The sequence below is a fragment of the Geospiza fortis genome, unplaced genomic scaffold, assembly GCF_000277835.1.
Source record: "Geospiza fortis unplaced genomic scaffold, GeoFor_1.0 scaffold325, whole genome shotgun sequence".
NCBI classification, from domain to species: domain Eukaryota; kingdom Metazoa; phylum Chordata; class Aves; order Passeriformes; family Thraupidae; genus Geospiza; species Geospiza fortis.
Window position 1 is genome coordinate 1,733,288 of NW_005054427.1, and position 22,227 is coordinate 1,755,514.

Here is a 22,227-nt window from a genome sequence, read left to right on the forward strand (position 1 = left end):
GCAAATGTTATAGAGGTCATGGAAAGGTTAAAACACAGCTTTGTAAGAATAAGATTTCCAGACTGCTCTTATCTTTTACTTTGCAAAATCAACCTATTTTTTCCTATCCATTTTTAATTGATATGTGTTCTACTGGATTCCCCATCACCTGTTATTGCTGTAGCCACATCAAAGTGCTTCTTTCTGTGTTAATCCAAGGTGATACTGATAGTCTTGGTTTGCCAAATTCTGTAACTCAAAATTTGAGATTCCAAGTGCCAGTTTATTCGTGCAGTGCGGATGTGGGGTATAAGTGACCAGTGCTTGCCTGTGTGTAGAGTTTGTGTGAAGAATGTGTATGACTATGTGACTGACTGTGTCTGGTTACACAACGCACGATTATATGGCTGTATCACTGGGGACTGTACGCACCACAGACGGTGGCTGAGGGCTAGCTGCTGCTGACTCCTAGCTTCAGCTATGTCACATGCTGGCTGCCAGCTAGTCTTGAGGCTGTTATTTCATTTCATCTTGAAATACAGACATGGTTAGTTGAAAATTATGTCTGAAGAGTGTGACAGTGGTAGCAGAGGGGCTACAAGTCTCTGGATCACATGTAGGCATCACCATTTTATGACTTGCTCTTCATTTCTGCCCTTATGGTTTCTCTTTGAATACACTCCTTTCAGTGAAGAGAGTTGATTTAAGGAGAGGCCAGGCTACTTCAAACTGTCTTTAATATAGCTGAAATATTTTTTATTCTCAGATATAAAATGCTCTTTGAAATAGTGGTTAGAGGCAACAAAAAAGATATTGAGATTAGAGGACCAAATCTGATGCTTCAGAACTGTAGAATGTTAAACTACATTTTTCAAAAAAAGGGAAGAAATTAGAAGGTTCTAAAATTATAGGTAATATTAAATCTCAATTAATTTCATTGCCATAATTAAAGTCTTGATATACTTGTTATATTACATACCTGGAGTGGTCCTCAGCATCTCAAGACTAGAAATCAGGAAACCTTTTTCACACTTTCTGCGATGTACTTTTTCACCTTGGTAAGTGACTTCCTGCCACTGTGTTTGTGTTCCATTATTTCCATTTGCTTGTAGTGACTATTCATTGTATTGAAGCAGCACAATAGAGAACTCTTACTGGGTGTTTTTTACAGCTTTGCATCACAGAAATTTATTTCCAGTTTTTTGTGCTCTGGTAATAATATTAGTAGAGTCATAAACGCTAAATTGCAGATCTGCTTTACAAAAAAATAAACTCTTAGAGGTTATGACATTTGAAATCTCAATAAGCAGTATTATTTTACAAGAACGCTGGTGAGGTGTTTGTGCTATATTCTGAGGTTGAAACAATTTGAACTGTGCTTCTTTGGACTGTGACATAGAAATAAAGGTTTTAATTATTTGTGTAAATGTCAGTTTCCTCAGAATTCTGCAAAGTAATTTAAAAACATGTTGTTGCAAATTCTAGAATCTAATTGTGTAGGGGTGTCATTTTATTGAGAGGTGCGATGATTTTTCAGTTATGTTGTTCTTGTGAGGAACATTGTCAGGGAAAAATAGGTCATGCATTACCAACTTCTTGCACAATTGTTCTAACCTTTTTCCTAATCTTGATTTAGATCTTTCAGAACTACTACAAACCAAAAATTTAAAGAAAATAACGAGTATTTTCATTCTGTTATTATCTATTGTTCATCTCCAAATCCCATAATTGATTTAGATCTTTCAGAACTACTACAAACCAAAAATTTAAAGAAAATAACGAGTATTTTCATTCTGTTATTATCTATTGTTCATCTCCAAATCCCATAATTTACCTAGAGAAAAATTGGGAATTATGGTGTTTTGTGTGTAGTGTTGTTTTAATTAGTGGGAAGTAATTTGGGATTAATTATTGTATATCACATTACATATACATCCAATGATTTATTTACTCTTTTCACCACTAATGCATAGTGAGTGCAAGATTTTCATGAAGTTACTTTTTTCATTTTTCCATCTTTTCCCAGGTTTCAGTCAGTTTAAGAAATGTTCTTGCATTAGCTTGCACTTGGTATTAGGTTTTATTTGCAGTTGTGAAAATCTTGACAGCTTCAGATGCATGCTGTTAATAATAAATGTTACTCCTATGTATTTGCTCAGCAGTCCTACTTTCTTTTGTTATATTCATGTTTTTATACACTCAAAGCATTATATAAGTATTTGTAAAATGTCATGGTCACAGAAAATATTATCTGATATTGCACATGATATACACAAATATGTCAAAGTTTTTTGTTTTATTATTAAAAAATTACTGGGGCTGTATATGCCTCTAGCAGCAATATGAAGCTAAACAAAGATAAGTAGCTTGGATGCAATCTAGAGGGAATTGAGTAGTAAAACATCTGTTTGTAAGCTACTTATATTGATATAGGGCACAGAAATAAAAGTATAAAATGTATCTGAGCTTATACTGTTTCAGTACCAGAAACCTGATTCTGCGCAATTTGTCTTCTGAACACCTATGCTGGGACAGGCCAGATGACTGATTTTGTTAGCCATTTTTTTCTTGTTTTTTAAGAGCCACAGGACAATATTTAGCAATCCAAGGGGCTTATGGAACAAGCCTTCTGCTGCATTTGTGCCTATATGTACCTGAGGTACTCTGAGCCAATGGAAGAGGTCTTGATATAATTTAGACTTAGCAGCTTCCAGCAATACAAGAGCATCTTGGCTATGCTGAAGACCTGGTCAATATATTCTATGCAGGCAGGTGCAATTTTTTTTTTATACACCATTTCAGCAAATGCTTCATTAGTGTATAATAGAAAAAACCCAATCAACCAATCAAACAGCCAACCAAAAACCCAAGAAAGAGATAATTTCCAGACTTTCCAGTGAAAAGTAGGTGATATTTGTAGGCTTGCTATGTAACCATCATTACCAAAGATTACATGGCTGAGTAGTATTGCTAGAGTACTGCTCTCCAGAAACCTGTGTCACATCTCTGTAAATTTTACATTAGGGGAATTCTACCTCTAAAATACATCTTGAAAGTCCAGCTTCATTGCAAGCTTTCTAAGGTATGCATATGAATAAGTATTCATTTTTATATTTATCAGACACCTAATAAGAACAACGTAATTCAATGGATGCCTTAAGGTTACTCAGTCACAGACTGGATGGAGTAGTGCAAAACAGCAATGAAGCACCAAGAACTGTAAGAATTCACAGCCTCATGCTCTTAATTGCACCAACCAGTTCTTAGTAAGTAGCCAGATACCTATTTGCACAGAATCCTGCTCACTGTACACACAATATATGTGCCATTCCTTAGCTTTCTTATCCATGTCAGGAAAAGACCTCTTGCATATCTGATTATTTTACTAATATTAGCTTTATTTTCAATTTGGTTTTGCATGTTTATGTCAAAGCACAACATAAAACTTACTAGAAATACTGTTATAAAATAGGGAGAATTGAATCCTTTGGGAAGAGATATAGTCAAAATTTTTCCTGTTAGCTTTGTTGCTACCTGAAGGAAAGTAAACAAAAAAGCCATGTGTGTCTAGTAGTGCTATAAGATAGGAAGGAAGAGGAGGAAGAGAAAATTTGCTGTAATCCTGTCAAGCCACAAAGCAGTGGCCTGTTTTGTTGAATTGTTGACAGTGTCCTCAGTCGTAGGCTTGTATATTATCAGTGTCATACACATGTAGTCTGTGAAGTTACAAGAAAAATAACTTTTATAATGGATATTTTACAACAATATGCTGTACTAGACAGGGTCTAATTCTAGACGGGATATGTGACAGTGTGCAAAGCAGTCTTATCTCCATTGTGAATTTCACAAATATGGGGATATTCTTTATGAAACTTCTGCTTCAAGAAGACAAATCCAGATCCAAGTTGCAGGGTTCTTCTTCTGGTAGGCAATTGTCCACAGCTGCTGTAGTTCTCAGCACCAAAAATGGCAAGAATCTTGTACATTTTGGTGAAGTTACTCTGTGCCATGACAAAAAAGAATTTCTACCATTTCTGTTTGCAAGGCAAAAAAACCCACAGAGATGGTTATTCTTGGTATCATAAAGGTGGCTCACAAATTGCAAATCTTCTGACCTCTGCTGCTGAGGTAGAAGTATCTTTTTGGCCATAACATTATGTCTTCCGCTTAATTTATTAGTAAGCTGATTTCTGGCTGACATTTCATGAAAGTCTTTTTTCCAAACTTATCAGGCTATCTCTGCTTGATCTGGTGTAGAACACAGATTGTTGTCGTTGCCCAGCCCCAGTATATATGTGGTGAAATAATTTCATCCTCAATCATCAAAATGGGGTGATTGTAACAAATTAGAACTACAGAACCACATCCTTAGTTTTATTTCTATGATTTTCTCCCACAATTTGCCTAATTATTTACTTTGCATCTGTTAATATTGCATCATTACTTGGTTCTCTTGTGCTGATATTCCCTCTTCAAGCATCCTTGAGAATCCTTTCTTTTGAGGTGGGTGGTTACTATTTTATCAATGTAAAACAAAATAGCCAGTGTATTATAATTCTTTCTTTGAGCTGTCATCTTTGTTTATAATATATTTTTTAAGTTGCTACAGAATAAAATTTCCATATCTTTTGGATATTTTTCCCACATCCCATTTTGGAATATAGTAATTTATTCTGGGTTTTAGAATGAGCTTGAATGAGCTCAAATGGGCATACTCAGTTTTTTGAACCAGAAGGGTAACTTCACAGGATGCATTGTGTTTTCATGGCAAACCAGAACTGTTGTACATGCTTAAATCATACTTAAGATGGTACTGTCTGGATAGTATTTCTTCAATTGCTATGCACCTGAAGCAGAAATAAAAAAATGTTTTTGGCTTTGTCTGTATTCTGTTGTAAGAGTAAGCAATATTGATAATTTCTTGGTGAAGGAACAGAATATATCTTTAAAGAGTCTTTTGATAAGTTCAAGGGCACTTTATCTCCAAACATGCTGAATAGGTCAGTTAATGCCCATATGCTACTGACATTGCTGTTCTTCCTCTTCTAATGGTTTTAATTGAAACATGTGAAGAGCACACTCCCAAACTGAGCTACTGGACCTATTTAAGTTAATGAAGAATCTTTAATTGACCTTTGGTAGGGTCTAGTTTTCCCTTATAAAGTGCGTCCTTAATTTAAAAGTTTTGGAAATTTGAATATGACATGACTTTATGATGGCAAATCTTATGATGGCAAATAATATATGCAGAGTGTGTAGCTGCAGCATCAAAGCTATGAAAATTTAACATAAGTAATCAACGTAATTTTATTTTTTGTGACAAAAGACATATTTTGGCTTTAGCCCAGGAAATCCTTAATTGGGTACTTAATTTCATACATGTGACTCTTCTGTTGGCTTAGAACAACTCCTATACTTAGACTTAAATACATAATTCACATTCTTAGGGATTTTAACTGTATGATGATAGTCCTGTCCTTATTACTATGTAATTCTTCAATCACCTGTGAATGATTGATACCTGATACTTTTGTGAACATTTTATGTGTTGCATGTATTGCATGCATTTTGTAAATATTGAATAAAACTGATTTCCTCATTTTTGTAGACCTAATGAAAGATTTGTACATACAAAAAACCTGCTTTAATAACAAGCAAAGTCCCTTTCTATGAACTTCTAATACTAAGATTATCATAGCTATATTTACCTTATTAGACACTAAACTTTAGCTGTTCGGATGACAAAATGATGAGCAATGAAAGGGGACAATGTTAAGCTTCCAAGTAAATGGTTTGGTATAAGGATAACAGTGTCTATTGGTGGATTAACTCTACAAAAGGTTTAGGATTTTAGCGCTGCAAAATCAGAACGATGCCATCATGGTGAAGGCTGTCTTTCACTTACATTTCTTGGGTATAGCTTACCAAGATCCAATCAGTGAGAAATGCCTCTGCCCTAATTAAGGTGCAAACAACACCATATGCTGAAGTCAACAACACAGATTTTATTTAACAATCAGTGTGAGGTAGAAAGAAGTAGAAAAGGCAGAGGGTAAAGAGAGATATAAAGTAGAAGATATTTGCCACCATGAATCCAGAAGCATCCCGCTGGTCCTTAATCACCCTGGGCTTCTTGGTGATGGGGTTCTTAATGTCTTTCAAAACTCTTATACACTACTTATGCAATTTAGCAAACAAAGGAATTAATGCTTATTGGCTACACTGTTCTCTGGTCATATGATTACCTCGCTTGTAATGATAGTAAAATCTATGTCCTTGGTTTTTCTCTTCTTTTGAGTTGGTGGGTTTCTTGGGTCAGTAGGCTGTGAGTCGGTGCTCGTGATCTTCTCGTGCAGGAATTACCTTTTATCCAGATGGACACAATTTCAGCACAGTTGCTGAGCTGGCTTTCCTTAAGCCCATAAATTCTGCATTCTTTGTTGTCATTATCAGTGATAGATTCTTCACCCCAAGCTTTGTTAACCTCCCCCATGAGATAACACTCAGACAATAGCACCACCTTAATCTTATCTCAAGCTCCTGAAGTGGTGGCTTAATTTGCTGTCCAAGTTCCAGGTATCCACAGAGGTCTTTTCAGAGGGGCGTCACTGATTATGGATGCTATCCATACCATAGCTTGGGGTAAACTTTGTCTGACTGGTGATAAGCATATGAGCAGTTGCTTCTTTGCAGAGTTTATCGCAGTGTGAATGTTTTCTGGATGCATTGTCCAGGATGTAGTACCCCAATCTCACCTCCACCAGGCCTAGAGTCAGTGCCATCCTGTCACTGATCTCACCTCCACCAGCCCTGGAGTTAGTGCCATCCTGTCACTCCGTTCTGTGCTTATCTCATCTCCTGGCAAAGTCCTTCTCCTTAACAGTGGCCTTAACAGTGTTCAAGACAGACAACTGTGATCTTTAAGGCATTGTACAAGATACAATCAAATGAAATGCTGTTTGATTTCATGTATTTTTGGGCTTCAGAGGGTTTTGTCAGAAGACACACGAAATTAGTACTTTGTTTCTAAGCCATTGGATTGACTGTTGAAAGCCTTTGCTTTATCAAGTTTAAGAGTCCAGTTTAGCAGTCTGATAGTGAACTGGGCTATAAATATACAACTATATCTTCATGAAAGATATATTCTGCCTCTAATGATTCTTGTACTACATTTCTGTAATTGCTGCTTTTATCCATGAATGTCAGTGAGATTATAGAAGAGTTTACACTTACAGCTCAATGAAAGAAAAGATAGGCACTTGGTTTGAAGTCGCCATATCTAACTGGACAACGATGCAGTTGCTCCCAGGGAGCTTCTTTTTCATATATATCATACTGTGTTCAGCAGGTTAATAATGAGTGTCAATCTATGGGAAGCAATATATATGATAGCCTACGCTACTGAAGGGGTACAAATTTTCTCTGATCAGTCACCTCTGAAATTTCTGGGCAAAAGCACATTTGTAATGCATGGAGAGACATTCCTTTGCATATCTTATCATGTATTGACTTTGATGGGTTGCAGTTTCTGTTATTTACAAGTCACTGGAAATTATGGTATTTTAACACAACGTTGCACCTTTTAATGTGTTGATGTTAAGTAGCAGGCAATTCATGGTAAATAAGCATGCAACCTTATGTGCAAATCCCTTTCACTGCAAAAAAGCAGAAGAAAAATAAAACTACACCCATTAATCAAATAATAGTTCAATTCAGTACATGTTGTCCTCTTCTTTCAACAGGAGGTTTAACTGCTAGAGAGAAAAAGAAACAGTGGACCTCTACGATGTTATCTGGAATAATTCTATGAACAAAATTATGAAGATAAATGGTGCAGATTGTCAAAGAAAAATAACAGGATGATTAAACATAAGTATCACAATAAGTCTGTCCAGGTAGCTGGACTATTAAATATGGCTATTTTTCAAAAATGGAACTTGCATGAAGTCTATATAGTGATTGATTCAAAGTTGCACCATAAAGGAAAATAGTAAAAATCAATGTTGAACAGAAATGAATGATAACTTAAAAATTATATAGGACCCACGCTTGTTTGAAAATGAAATGTGGCAAAAGGTGCAAAAATCCATCAGTCCTTTAAGAAGAAATAAAATACAGAGTGTTTTCTTCAGAAAATATAATACACAGCTACCATAATTTCCAATGCATCATCTATCAATGCATTTATTGGTAACATATCATGAAGATATTAAATTAAAAACTCCATTAGGTTTCAACATACTCTAGAAAATGGACAGCTTTGTTAAATATTACCCTAAAAGTACAAGTACTGAGGGCTTGCAGCATATGCAATATAACCTGGCTCCAAGTCTTCTGTGGCATGCTGAACCAAAATTTGTATTGATTGAGTAGATGGCCTTGTCTTTTGTTTGTACATTTTTATGGGAATACAAACTCCTGAAAAGGTATATTTTAATCAAACCAAGTATTAAAGAATTAAACCAATCTATATACCATACTATCGGAAAAATGAAAGAAACAACTACACTTAAAAAAGTAACACTGATATATTAAGATAGCTTGTAATATTTAATTCAGTAAAGCAATTTCAGGGAAGATTAGTTGAAGAAATATAAATTTACCATCTAATTTTAATGTTACCAAGTTGTTTCAGTGTGGTGGGTGATTGCATGTAAAAGTAAAGTGTTTAGGAACTTGAGTGAACGGTAAAGAAAGTATATTTTAAAATGCATCTGCTACTCTGTATTTAGAGGTCATGGCTTTTCTTCTTTAGGGGTGGTTTGAGAATATTTTGGGTGGTATTTAAGCTTGTGGGATATTATTTTAATTCTGTACTTGCAAAATTTTTGGGAGGAGAGTTTGTTGAAACACATGTATCAGCAGTTTAGTAAGTTATTCTGAGTTTAGAGAAAATTTAAATATTTGCTTGGGATTTGCAATTGTGGTAATAATTTAAAACAACAAAGTTATTTCAGTATAAAGATGGGGCCAGTGGTTTTCCATACTGTCCTCTTGCTACATTCTAGAAGAGTTGCTGTTCTTTCTGTTTTTCTGGAAAATAGAATCATTATCTGGAAAATTTACAGAATATGATGGAGTGTTCATTGCTCTTAGTCAGTCCCTAAAATGATAAAATGGTTGGAAAGTAAAAAGTGTTACAATAAAATGTGTTTGCCTGCTCTGAATCTGTGGTGAGACATATCCATGGTAATGACTCACCAGGACTGTTTTAAGACAGTGGGGGGGGGGAAATTTTGAAATCATGCCTTTTACTTCAGGAACTCTGAACCTCTATTATGTTTTTGAAAAATAAACTTCATTGTGTAGTTGTGTGTAATAGGATAGCTTCAGTAAACCTTAAAAATATTTCTCAAGATGATAAGATTCTGCAGCTTATGAGGCTGTAACTAGAAAAAAAGAAACAGCAAGCAAATTGCACACAAAAAACCACAAACCAAACAAGAAACCTACATCCCACAAAAAAACCCCAACAACAACAAAAAACCCCAACACTACAAAAAACAAAACAAAACAAAACAAAAATCAGGACAAAACAACATCAAAATAAACACACCAAAAAACCCCACAAAAAGCCATCATCAAAAAGTCCCTAAAGAAACTAGCTATGTCACAACACTATGTTGTGAATATGAAGATTTTAAATAGCAAGGGTTAAATTAAGATGAAAGTCTAGCGGTATTGCAATAACAAGGAGCTGGAATAGATAATATAAAAAAACCCCCTCCAGGTCTTAATTCTTAATAATTAAAAAATAGTTGTCAAGGATTCATAATGTACTTTATTACTTTATAATTTTTTCAGATTTTATCTTTTGCATGTGTTCTGCTTGCCTTGGAAGTGATAAATGTGTTTGGTTTGAGGTTTTTTTTCTATATTCTAAGGTACCTTCAGGTAAAGGCCAAGGAAATTTTTTTGCTACTCTTTTTTCTGTATCATGATCTGTAGAGTTTGATTGTGATGGTGACTGATGATAAGAACCTCAGAAATACAATTTCTATTCTATAATACTTTTTTTGTTAACATTTATACTCCTTTGACATTTGCTTTAGCTAGCTGCATGCTTTTATGAACACGGGTAGAGTGCATAATTGATTCATTACACAGAGAATTCTATTCAACCTATTAATTTCTTTAACAGGTATATTTTACATTTGTACTTAATCTTCATTGCATTTAGTGTTTATTACATAAAAATAGAATTATTTTGAAAATTATTTCAATAAAATATCTAGTGTACTTTATTATATATTTAGTTTGCAGTATGAAGATGTTTTTTTAAAGGTCTTTGAAAAATATTGGACCTAATTATCTATTGGCTTAAATTGATAGTTTCATTTTCTGATCATGTGCTACTAATACACTCTCAGTGAACAGTAGAGTTATAGTGAAGGCAATCTTTGTAATTTTGATAGGGGTTATCTAATCTTTGATTTTGAGAATGGTAACCTATTAGTTATAAAAATTGTCTTTTTTTACCTCAGAACCAACTAATTTTCTGGTTCCAGCCCTGTCATCTAAACCTGTAGGGTTTTAAAGAATAAAAATTTCATCCAATACTCTGATGCTGTTAGAAAGTTGATGAACAATTTGGGAGGGTAGGGATTTCTGAATTACTTTTTTAATAAAATGATGACTAACAGACAAGGCTGGAAAATGGCTGAGTAAAAAAATGAATTCTTATCGTTCTAAGTGCTTTCAGAGGAATAAAAATGGTTGATGAATGAAATGTCTTCTTGTATTTGCAAAAAGTAACTAAAATAAAGCACCACTTCTTTCTAGCTAAGTAACCTGAAACAGCTCACATTTGTGGATGTGTCGGCAAACAAGTTCCATTCTATTCCAATTTGTGTACTCCGGATGTCTAATTTGCAGTGGTTGGATATTAGCAGCAACAGCCTGAAAGATCTCCCAGAAGACATTGACAGGTAGTTTATGTTTTAATTCAATGACAAGTATAGGAATTCTTAAGTGAATTTAGAAAGTAAGAAGCTTCCAAGGGACACTGTTGATAGAAAGTCACATTTGGAATACACATCAAGTATTTTTGCATAAAGATATTTCTGTTATTGATGGACTGGGTCTGAGAACAAAAGCTAATTTTACTAGCTTGTTGATGACAGTCAGTTAACAAAACGTATTTTTTGCTGCTTTCATAATAATTTGTCATTTTATCTAGACATTGTTTTTTTGGGAAGTTCACCAGATATACTCTGCTCCAGTTCCAGCGCAGGGAATTCACCATATGGAATTGGCAGCAGTAATTCTCAGGAAGGTAGATGGGGAGGAGAAGGTGAACTAAAGAACATTTAAGTTACTCAAAGCCTAATAAACTTTGTTAGTAAAGAAGAAAAATATTGGTAAAATTCAAAAACCACATTGACAATTCTCCCCTTCGACTCTGAAGGAAATATGAATGTATGCACATATACTCATTCTCCCAGTTTAGATAACCACTTAGAACTAGTTTTTAAAAAATCATTCAGATCCCTTTAATGGGACTTGCTAGCAGAGAAACCACTTTTCTTATCCCTGAGCTTAACTCCTTACTCTAGAGTGCTGCAGCAACTTGGTTTATGAAACTTTACCTAGCTTTATGCGAAAAAACCCAGACATATTACCTAAAGATTATTAAAAAAAATATTCAAGATTATTTATTTATTTGGGAAAAGAAATTCCTGAGGCAGAATAAACTTCACAGAAAACTCATTCACTCCTAACTTTCACAAAACCTTTTTTGCTGGGCAAAAAGACTTTTCTGGAACATGGTGTAATCACAGATTATTTTGACAGCAGCACTGGTCTTAACTTGTGTTAGTAATTCTCAACAAACAACATGAGCTTGCTAGTTTTTCCCAAGGGATCTGACCAGAGATTTAACTCACTTCAAAGAGTTCCTAAGAGGATATTTTTCTTTTAAGGAAGGATAGCCTCTCACCTTATAGGCCTTTTTTCCCTTGTAACCTACATCCCCTTAGCTTCAAATTATTCCCTTTCTACATTTTATCTTCTCCATTTTGTACTGAGTTGTCAGATTTTATGCTAGAATATCATAATCAGACAATAAAAAATAAGATTTTCTTTGTTTGACTTCGGGCTTATGTGCATTCAGAAGACTAAAAAATGTCAGGACAAACCCTGCATCAGTAAACTAATACTCTCGTGATTTCAATGCCTGTGGTGTCAAAGAACCTCTGTGAATTATCATTGTCTGTAATACCACTACAACAATCTATGATTAATAAAGATGAGTTGACAGTAAACTGAAGCCTTACTTAATATTTTTACCTGAATTCAAACAAACTGCACGGGCCTGATAAGCATAGCCTGCCAACAGTGTTTTAAGAATGGACCCTTCCAGTCAAATAAGACAAATTTGTTTCATCAATTTGCTATGCTCTTTGTCTTCCACCTAATATTAAGAATAAAGGCACAGACACAAATTTCTATTGCATTAGGAAAAACCAGGGGAAATAAAACAAAAGTTCTTCCACAAAACACTGTCATTAAATTGATTTCATTGGGACAACTTGCAAGAACCTTTTGACAAGGAGCTGGTCTTTCTCTTGCTCCCCGCAGTATTAATTACTAGTAAAAAACAATAGATGGAGATGTACTGCCTACCACAGACATACCTAATTCATAGAAACCAGCATATGGGCAAAAGTGTGACCTGCTGGCCTGTATTTTTCATTAGTTACAGGATGCACATGCTGAGGCTTTATATCATGTTCTGTCCACATTTTCTGTATGAAAACACAGTAAATTTTGTAACCTTTTATCTTGAGCATGCTTCTGATTACTTGTCAGAGGTATGCTATTAACACTATAGTGCTGACCCAGTACTGGAGATTTCCATTAAAGTTGATGAAATTTTGTGAAAGTACTGTTTGAGTGACTTCTTAAGACAAAAATGTTGCATGCAATTGCTCCTATTATACACAAGATCAAGTCAGTATTACTATCTTGGCTGGATGTTCCTATTTGAAAGAAATATTTTACATCATCTCTATCTTTGACATCTTTACAGGTTAGATGAATTGCAGACACTTCTCCTACAGAAAAACAAATTGACTTATCTTCCACGAGCTCTTGTCAATATGCCAAAACTCAGTTTGCTAGTTGTCAGTGGGGATGACCTGGTTGAGATACCCACAGCCATCTGTGAGTCGACCACAGGTTTAAAGTAAGTAAAAGCAAGAAAGAAAAGGAAATATTCTTAAGATGATAAGGTAAGATACATCCAGAAGAAATGCTTTCAGGAGCATGTTTCTACAAATTCTAACCCAATTTATATCAGAGTGGTAAAGAAGGCACTAAAAAGATTGAAAATTACACAGGATCTGCAATTTAATGACTTTCAACTACCAGTTACCCACATTGTGCATCTCTGTGTCTAAAGTGCTATTCCTGGGTAGACTGGGTCATGGCAGCTCTAACTCTGGAGTTGCAAAACTGTGCTTCAGAGTGTAGCCTGGAGTCTAGCTGCTGATAAGCTAGATGTGATGGCAAAAGCATCTTGCTGGGAGAGGGAGACATGGCTAGGAAAATGTTAGGTAAAGTCACATGGGTTTAGTAGCTCTTTGCTGTAAAATACCATCTTATTGGTGCATGCAGGATAGGACTAAAAGACCTAAATTGCAGTCTGCAGTTACGGAGATATTGCATTTCTGCAGGCAAGTTCACGTTTTTGATTATGGAATTGTTTCAGACTGTATACTGGATCTGGTTCAGAGTGGAGTTAGCTGTGGATGGAATTACCTTTCCTCTCTTAGAGCTCTTCCTTGCACTGGTAGCTAGAAAGGTGCTGATAACACATCAGTGTTTTTAGCAGTTGCTGAGCAGTGGTGGCGCATCAACAAGGCTGTCTCTCCAACTATCCCCTAAGAAAGCACCATAGGCTGAGGGTGAGCTGGAGGCTGGGAGGGGACACAGACAGGACAGCGGGGGACACCAGCCAGAACAGTGGAGTCCAATTGGCCAATGGGATGTTTCATACCATATGGTGTCATGCTCAGCATATAAAGTTAAAGAAAGGAGAGGGGTGGTGGATCATGTGCTATTGAAGTTTTTTTCTTCCAAAGAAGCCAGCTAGATATACTGAGACTCTGCTTCCCAGGAAGTGGCTAGACATTACGTATTGAAAAGTAGAGAGTAATTTTTTTGCTTTGCTTTCTTTTTTTGCTTTGCTTTCCTTTTCTTCTATGCATAGGTTTTATTTTTCTCATTAAGCTTATCTACAATTTTTAAATTTGCTATTCTCCCTTTATTTGCTATTCTGCCTAGTTGAAGAGAGGGGCAGACAGAGGTGTTTGGTGAGTACCTGGGCCAAGCAAGTCAGATGACCACACATTTACAGAAATTCATTAGAATTTTAGAAAGCCATACAGTTTGCTGGAACACATGTTCTTTTGAAAGCAACAACTTTGAATTTTTTTCCTTCTTGGAGTAAAAATCAGAGATTTTCAGAATGATATGCACTTATTTGCAGATGATATAAGTTGTTTATGTAACCACTTAGTTTTTCACAGGCAAAGTGTACCTTTACAATATTTTCAATTACAAAGTAATGCATGTCCTGTCAGGTATTGTAAAAGATGAGCAATGCAATAACCAAAAAATGGAGGCACATATTGCAGCTGAAAGATTCTGGCAAAATTCCAGATTGCTAGGCAATATTGTTAGGATTAAGGTCATATTGCTCATTAACTGATGGGGAAACTACAGTGTAGTCAGCCAGAACCTCTGCAATAAAGAACTATACCTGTTATTACAAAGAATGATTTATGAAGATTGATGGGAAAAAGATCGTTTTTATATGGAAAGTGGATTATAGAGAAAGTTCCATTTGAAATCTGTATTTCTATAGTAGATGTATCCTAACTATGCCATAGTGCAAAACTGAGATAATGTTTTTTACATTTCTGGTTCTGGCTCTGGTAGCAATTTCTAAACTGTCATTCATGATGGCCAGTGATGTTCAACTGCCTGTACATACATTTGTGTGCTAATCTCTGTCTAGATTTGTAAGTCTCAAGGACAGTCCAGTTGAAACGATTGTATGTGAAGACACTGAAGAAATTATAGAAAATGAACGTGAACGTGAGCAAGTTGAGAAAGAGTTTATGAAGGCATACATTGAAGACCTAAGGGAAAGGGGTATGTGCAAATATGCAGTAAGCTTTCTGCAAATGCAGACATATATTGTGACCATTCAGTTTTAAGAGGACAAGCAATGTACCCTTAAACTCTAGTTGTCTTTTATGTCATTAATAATGTGAATATAAACGCAGACATATATTGTGACAATTCATTTTTAAGAAGACAAGCAATACATCCTTAAACTCTAGTTGTCTTTTATAGTATTAAATAAGAGTAATAGTGAAATGCCAAATCTGCTTTCCTAAAAGTTTGGACCCCAATTAAGACCCTTGATATTGAACAAATGTATACAAAATTAATTGTGTTGGTATATGCCTTAACCTCAACTGATTGATGGTGTACACAAAGAATATTCTCATTCTCTAGATTTACTTCTTTTGGGATTAGTAGTAATGATTTTGAATTCCTTAAGAAGTGCTTCTTCTCCTCAGAAAGGATAGTATATATATAAGAGAGCCTCATTGTATTGGTAGAATATTATTTGACAATATTATCTGCTTCAAGATACTATCTATTTAACCACTGTACAATTATAGTTAAATACCTAATTTTATCTTTATTATATCTGATATGTTAAGTTGCATCTACAACTTTACATATTTCTTCATGTCGCTGTTCCGTTTTATATTTACCGTCATTGAGAAACCCTTGTTCCTTGTCCTCTTGAGCGTTGTTTAATAAGATTTGTTAGGGAAAAAGGGGAAAGTTTCCTGTGATACAGAATGCCCCATAGGCTCATTGTAATTCCTTTAATTGCTTGTGTGTAGAAAGGACTTTTTGTGGAATGAATCTTACCCTAGATTTTCATTCCTTGCATTGAATTTAAGTGGTCTATATAGTGGTCCTACAAAACTTGTTAAAAGAGAAATATAAAGAAAGGGTGTGACTTCATAATACTTTTCATGTTCTTATGCCAGACTTCTGTTCCTTAACATCTATAAGTTGTGCATGTGAATATTCATTCTGTCTATTTCTAAACTGAAGCCTGCTATAAAAGTGCTGGATTCTGATAATGGTAAAAACAGTGGTTAAAATGGAGAGAAGAACACAATGGAGGAAAAAACTTTAGTCATAATTTGGCTTTAGAGGCAGACATAAAATATGTAGTGACGGAGTTGTATTACAGTCTTAGGAAACGTGGAGGTATGACAGGCTGGCTGAAACCTGCCTTGACCCTATTGAGCACAAGCCAGGTTTATGTTCTTCTGGGGCAAAGCGGCTCAGGGATACCGTTTTCTTCCTTCCTAGACAGAACTCACTTCCCTGCTTTTTATGAAGAGTTTGGATCATTAATAACTTTTGTATTTCCTGCTTCTGAACTTTTGTGCTATAGAAAATGCCAATAGCTGCTTTTGAAAAACAGACTGTAGAAGGAATATCTTCTATAAAATATGAACCAGCACAGAGATAATTCGTAGAGTACCTTTGAAACAAGACCAAACCCACCTGTTTCTAGCTCAGGGCTTCATTTATTTGTGCTGGATTATATAGCTGAAGTCTGAGATTTATTTCTTTTTTCTCTTTTTGCAGAGTCTACTCCTTCCTACACTACAAAAGTAATGCTCAGTCTCCAGCTCTGAAGATTAAAATTCCCTAGATCTCTACTGAATATCTGAATAACTCTTTTTATCCACCTGAATAGTAAACACATGAAAATATATATGGCCAGAATGACATCAAAATCATATTGAATTATTTATTTGTTTCTGTAGTCTTTTCAAGTAACTACAGATAAAACAAGGAGCAGTAGAACCTTCATAAAATGCTGTTTCACATTTTAAGTCAACATGTTTATTTTCAACTTCACAGCAACAGCCACTAATTTGCATGTAGACCTGCTGAAAGTAAATATTCACTGTAATTAAGTATACACAGGCATAGCTGAAGAATGACGACATTGTGTATTGTAGCTGAAACAGTGAAACACAAAATGTGATCTTAGGAAGAGATCTGTTTTTATAAAAGGGGATAGACTGCTTTAGAAAATGAATGTGATCTATTGTTTTCTGAAGACCAAATACACATTTAAGTATTTAAATATTCGAATGAGAACACACCCTTGGTTTGCATTTATATTCTGTTCTGCAAGAAAATTTTTCTTGGAATTTCAGTTTAGATAAGTTTCAACAACTTTACATATAAAAACTGTAGCACTTCTCCTTTTATTCAAGCATATTTAAGCTCTAACCTGTTTGCAAATTCAAGTACCAATGTGATTGAAATTTCTGTGGTAAGCAGTCTTATAGTATAGTAGAGTACTAAGATTTTAAGGCACTGAGTGGTGTCAGCTAACACTATCAGCAAAATGATGATACATGTCTTATATTAATGGTTTCAGATCACAGGATTTTGTGGACATTTGTTGAAATTTTCCAAGTAGTGTAAGAATGAGTTTGCTGGTAAAACATTATTTTGATTGCTATTTAATTATCTGTTTATATACAATTATTTAAGTGTATATAGAGTAGAGTTTCAGAAACCCAGTTTTACATGTACTTTTTGTTTAATAAAGCCAACTTTTTAATCTAAAAAACTTGTGACTTTGAGAATTGAGATTCAAATTAGACTCAAATTGTAGAATTTAATTGGTCTTGAATTTATGAGTGCAGTTAGGTGAGACAATATTTACATTGTTTTTTGTTATGGATGATCTATTTTCAGTTTTGTGCCGTAGAATGTCATTTAAGTATCTATATTTAAAACACAAAGCAATGAAGGATATGCTCCTCAGGCTTCCATTTAGAAAAAGAACTTTAGATGCTTTCTTTTCAACATTCTAGCATTCAATCTTTTAAAAGAAAAAAATTTAAATAGCGGGTGTGTTATCTCCACTTACAGTCTTTTGCAATTCTGTTACTATCAAAATGCAACCTACTCAAAATGGTCTCTAGATGTTAATGCAGATTTTAAACAAGTTCTTATCCAGGGGTAAGTTTAAAAAAATTAGAAAAATTGGCATTGATCTGAAGCAGAATAATAGAACACATTTTTTTTATTATTATGAAGAAATTTAAATAGGAAAAAATAGTGTCAAAATGGTCTCAGAGAACTTAGGCTATGTGAAACTAACTTACCAAACTTTCTATTATTGAAATTATAAATTTACTTCATTAAGTATTGATATTGATGTAATAAACTTCTGTAAGATATCTATTCTGATATTGGTTGAAATTCTATTTCTAGAATTCTCTTATAGTCTAATATGACCCACTGAAAATTATAGGAATGGAAATCACAAAGGCTCTGTTTATAGAATGGAGATGCAACTACAAAAAACTAGAGATGCAAACACAGTTAACAAAACAAAAGTGCCAGTGCAAATTCCATCATCAGCAGTATTGGATAAATAACAGAAAGTACATTAATAGAGAAGTCATATTGCCCTCAGCATTGCTGCTGATCTTACTGAAAAATTTTTTGCTGTTCACAGATAAGAGTGCTAAAAATAATTTGGAGACAGAAACAAAAAATTAGCATAAATGAAATCCACGCTTTTACGTTCATTGAACAGCATTGTTCCCATGTCCATTTGCTTGTCAATATTTATAAATGCAAGATCACTGTCTAGAAGGAGGATTTTTTAATGAAGCAGGCAAACATAAGGCAGAAGACCAAAACTTGAATTCACATATCTGAGTTAGAAACAAAAGGTCTGTTTTTCCATAAAAGTAACCATGGGATTACTTATAAAACACAAATTCTCAATCACCATAAATCTTTAAGTTCAGGTTTACGTGTTCCTAAAAAAAAAAATCTGTTACACTTACATCATGGAAAATGCAAATACAGGGGTTCCAAATAGTATTCTCCATCTTGACTTCAGACACCTTTCAATCCAATTATGATGGAATCACAGATTGGTTTCAATTGGAAGGGACCTTCAAAGATCATCTATCCCAATCACTCTGTCATAGACAGGGACATCTTTCATTAGATCAGGTTTTTCAAAGCCCCATCCAAGCTGACTGTGAATATTTCCCATGATGGGACACCCAAAACATCCAGTGACTCACCAATCTTGTTATAAAGAATTTCTTCCTTAGATCCAATCTAAAAGTAAATCTACCCCATTTCAGTTTCTTACTGAAACTTATCCTTTGTCCTGTCACTTAAAATTCTGTAAAAAATATCTTTCTCCAATGTTTTCATAAGTCTATTTATATTGAATAGCTGCAATAACAGTTCTTTTCTCCAGGCTGAACATCCTCAACTCTCTCAGCCTTTCCTCAAAGGAGAGGTACTTCAGCTCTTTCCTCAAAGATGAGGTGTTTCAGCGATTTTTGTAGCCCTCCTCTGGATCTACTCTAAAGGCCTATATCTTTCTTGCGCTGAGAATGATGCAGTACTTCAGGTGGAGTCACAGGAGAGCAGAATAGAGACTCACCTCCCTCGACCTACTGGTCTTGCTCCTTTTGTTGCAGGATAGGGCTGGTTTTCTGGCTGCAAGAACACATAACTAGCTCATGATCTATTCTACATTCATTAGAAACCGGCATATGGGCAAGTATCCCTGAGTCCCCCACAATGCTGAAAGCTTTTATTCCTAGCTCTTATAGAACATTACTTCCTCAAATATTATCCATAGATAAGAATTTTTTTTGTCACCATTGTTAACAGAATTTTTAAGATACCTTTGTTTTAAGGGGAAAATGGTGTACGATGGTCTCCATTACACCTAAGACATGCAGTGGGTAATGGCAGCTGCTATCTGTTACTGAAATACCTAATTCCAATATAATTCCATTTGAGTAATTCTTCTATGTCCTTTGCATATTTATCATATGATATTAAATATAACTTTATTAGAGTCCTCCACTCTAGTAAAAACATATGCATATCAAAGGTGCTTAATTTTGAATTAGATCTAATTGTATTGCTTTTCTACCTGTTTTACTAGCAATTATAATTTAAACTATTATCTTTCCTAAGGAAACAACACTACCAAAGAGAATTCTATTATTGGCATGTTTAATACTTTTTCAATTCTTGAAAGTGAATAATTCTATGAATGACAGCAGTTTTGTCTACAATGGCAATTTATGTTATTTACAAGCTTCTGATGTCAGATACTTAGATACCTTAAGGAAAATAATGTGCTTTTTCTCTCACTCTGCATTTTCTACAGTTGCCAAACTACACCTCCTAAAAGTCAACACTTTTTTCTACTTTACAGGGAGCTGCTATTTCAAAGCAGCAAGACTGGGAGTAATTGAAATGTGTCTTCTAGAATACTCATGGGTTCAATGTGCAAAAGTAAAACAGAAAATCATATTTAATTTTGCTCCTTTTCCTTATTCTGTATTATGGACTTGTTTCTAAGGATAGCCAGGAAGACAAACATATGATAGCAAATAACCTCATATTTAATTTACAGATGTCTAGGAATAACATAGTCTTGCATCAGATATTGGCTTAGTTAACACTGTACAATACATTCTTTTTTTCCCCTCTTGAGCATTTATGAAACATCAGAACTGATTTACTGTGTTTATTTTCTGCAAAGGAAGCACCAAGCAAAATGAAAAATGGAATGCCCTTTTCTTGATGTGGAGGCTCTAGGTCCTGGTTTGTGAAGATTTAATAGAATCATAGAATGGCTTGGGTTGGAAAAGATCTTGTAGGTCACCTAGTTTCACTTCTCCCTGCCATGGCTAGGGACAATTTCCACTTGACCTGGTTACTTAAAGCTCTACCCAACCTGGCACTGAACATTTTCAGGGATGGGCATCCACAATTTCTCTGTTCCAGTGACTCATCACACTCGGAGTAAAGAATTTCTTCTAATGTTTAATTTAATTCTAATATAAATTTTAAAATGGTTCCCCATTTGCCCTAAAACCATCAGATTGCATAAAAAACAGCTTTCCCTCTTTTTTAAAATCCTGTCAGGGTAGTGTAAATTTGCCATAAGATCTCACCAAAGTCTTCTGTTCTCCAGGCTGCACAAACCCAGCTGTCTCAGCCTGTCATCATAGAAGGCAACCCTCTGCTTGTGTTTATGGCTCTCCCAACAGGTCCACATCTTTGTTGTGCTGAAGATCCCAGAGCTGAATGCAGTACTCCATGTAGGGTCTCACAAGGACAGGGCAGAAGGAGAAAATCACCTCCTCCAACTTGTTGGACATTCTGGTTTTTATGGATCTCAAGACACAGATGGTTTTTCTAGGCTGAGTTCTCACTATTTACTCATGTCCAGCATTTCATTCACAACAACTCCCAAGTCCTCATCAGGATTGCTCTCAATGAGTTCTCCATCTGTGCTCACATCTCGGATTACCCTGACACAGGTGTGTGGAATTTACATTCTCTGAAAAAATTCCTTCACCCAGGATTTTTCTCCGGGGAAGCTCAGAGGCCTCAGAGAAAAAGGAAAACTATTCTTATCTCATTTTCTTCTCCTGTGTGGAATGTGTCTGGAGATTGTTTACCCAAAGGTGATTGCCTCATTGGACTCTGGTGTGAGTTGTTTTGACTCATAGGCCGATTATGCCCAAGCTGTGTTGAGACTCTGGAAAGAGTCACAAGTTTTCATTATTATCTTTTTAGCATTCAGTAAGTATCTTTTCTGTATTCTTTAGTATAGTATAATAGAGTATTTTTTAATATAATATAGTATCATAAAGTAATAAATTAGCCTTCTAGAAGAGAACATGGAGTCAGATGCATCATTCCTGCCTTCGTCGGCAATCCCTGCAAATACAATACAGGTGCATCACCTTGCACTTGGCCCTGTTGAAGCTCATGAGGTTCTCATGGGCACAGTTCTCAGGATTGTCCTGGTCCTTCTGGGTGGTGTCTCATTCTTCAGGTGTGTCAACAATTCCACTCAGCTTTGTTTCATCTGCAAACTTGAAGAGGGAGAATTTGACCTCACTGTCTGTGTAATTGAGACATATATTGAAGAGCACAGAGCCCGGAGGAACATTGCTAGTCATCAGCTCCACCCAGACATTGACTTCAATTCCCTGGATGTATCTGTCCAGCAAATCCTTACCTACCAAACAGCCACCCTTCAAATCCATGTCCAATTCGAAGACACTTTGTCTTCATTTTGGAGATAAGGATGTTGTGTGGAACAGTGTCAGA

The 22,227-nt window shown here is 35.2% G+C and overlaps 1 protein-coding gene across 1 annotated transcript in view; it reads left to right on the top strand.

Moving 5' to 3' along the window:
* The window catches only part of LRRC2 (leucine rich repeat containing 2), a 65,383-nt gene extending 48,566 nt beyond the window's left edge, over positions 1 to 16,817 (top strand). The window contains exons 5-8 of the mRNA XM_005426889.2: positions 10,762 to 10,907; positions 13,010 to 13,165; positions 15,002 to 15,138; positions 16,672 to 16,817. Of these exons, the coding sequence (XP_005426946.1) occupies positions 10,762 to 10,907; positions 13,010 to 13,165; positions 15,002 to 15,138; positions 16,672 to 16,721 (489 nt within the window). The 3' untranslated portion in view covers positions 16,722 to 16,817. The remainder of the gene's footprint in view (positions 1 to 10,761; positions 10,908 to 13,009; positions 13,166 to 15,001; positions 15,139 to 16,671) is intronic.
* Positions 16,818 to 22,227: the final 5,410 nt, after the last annotated feature.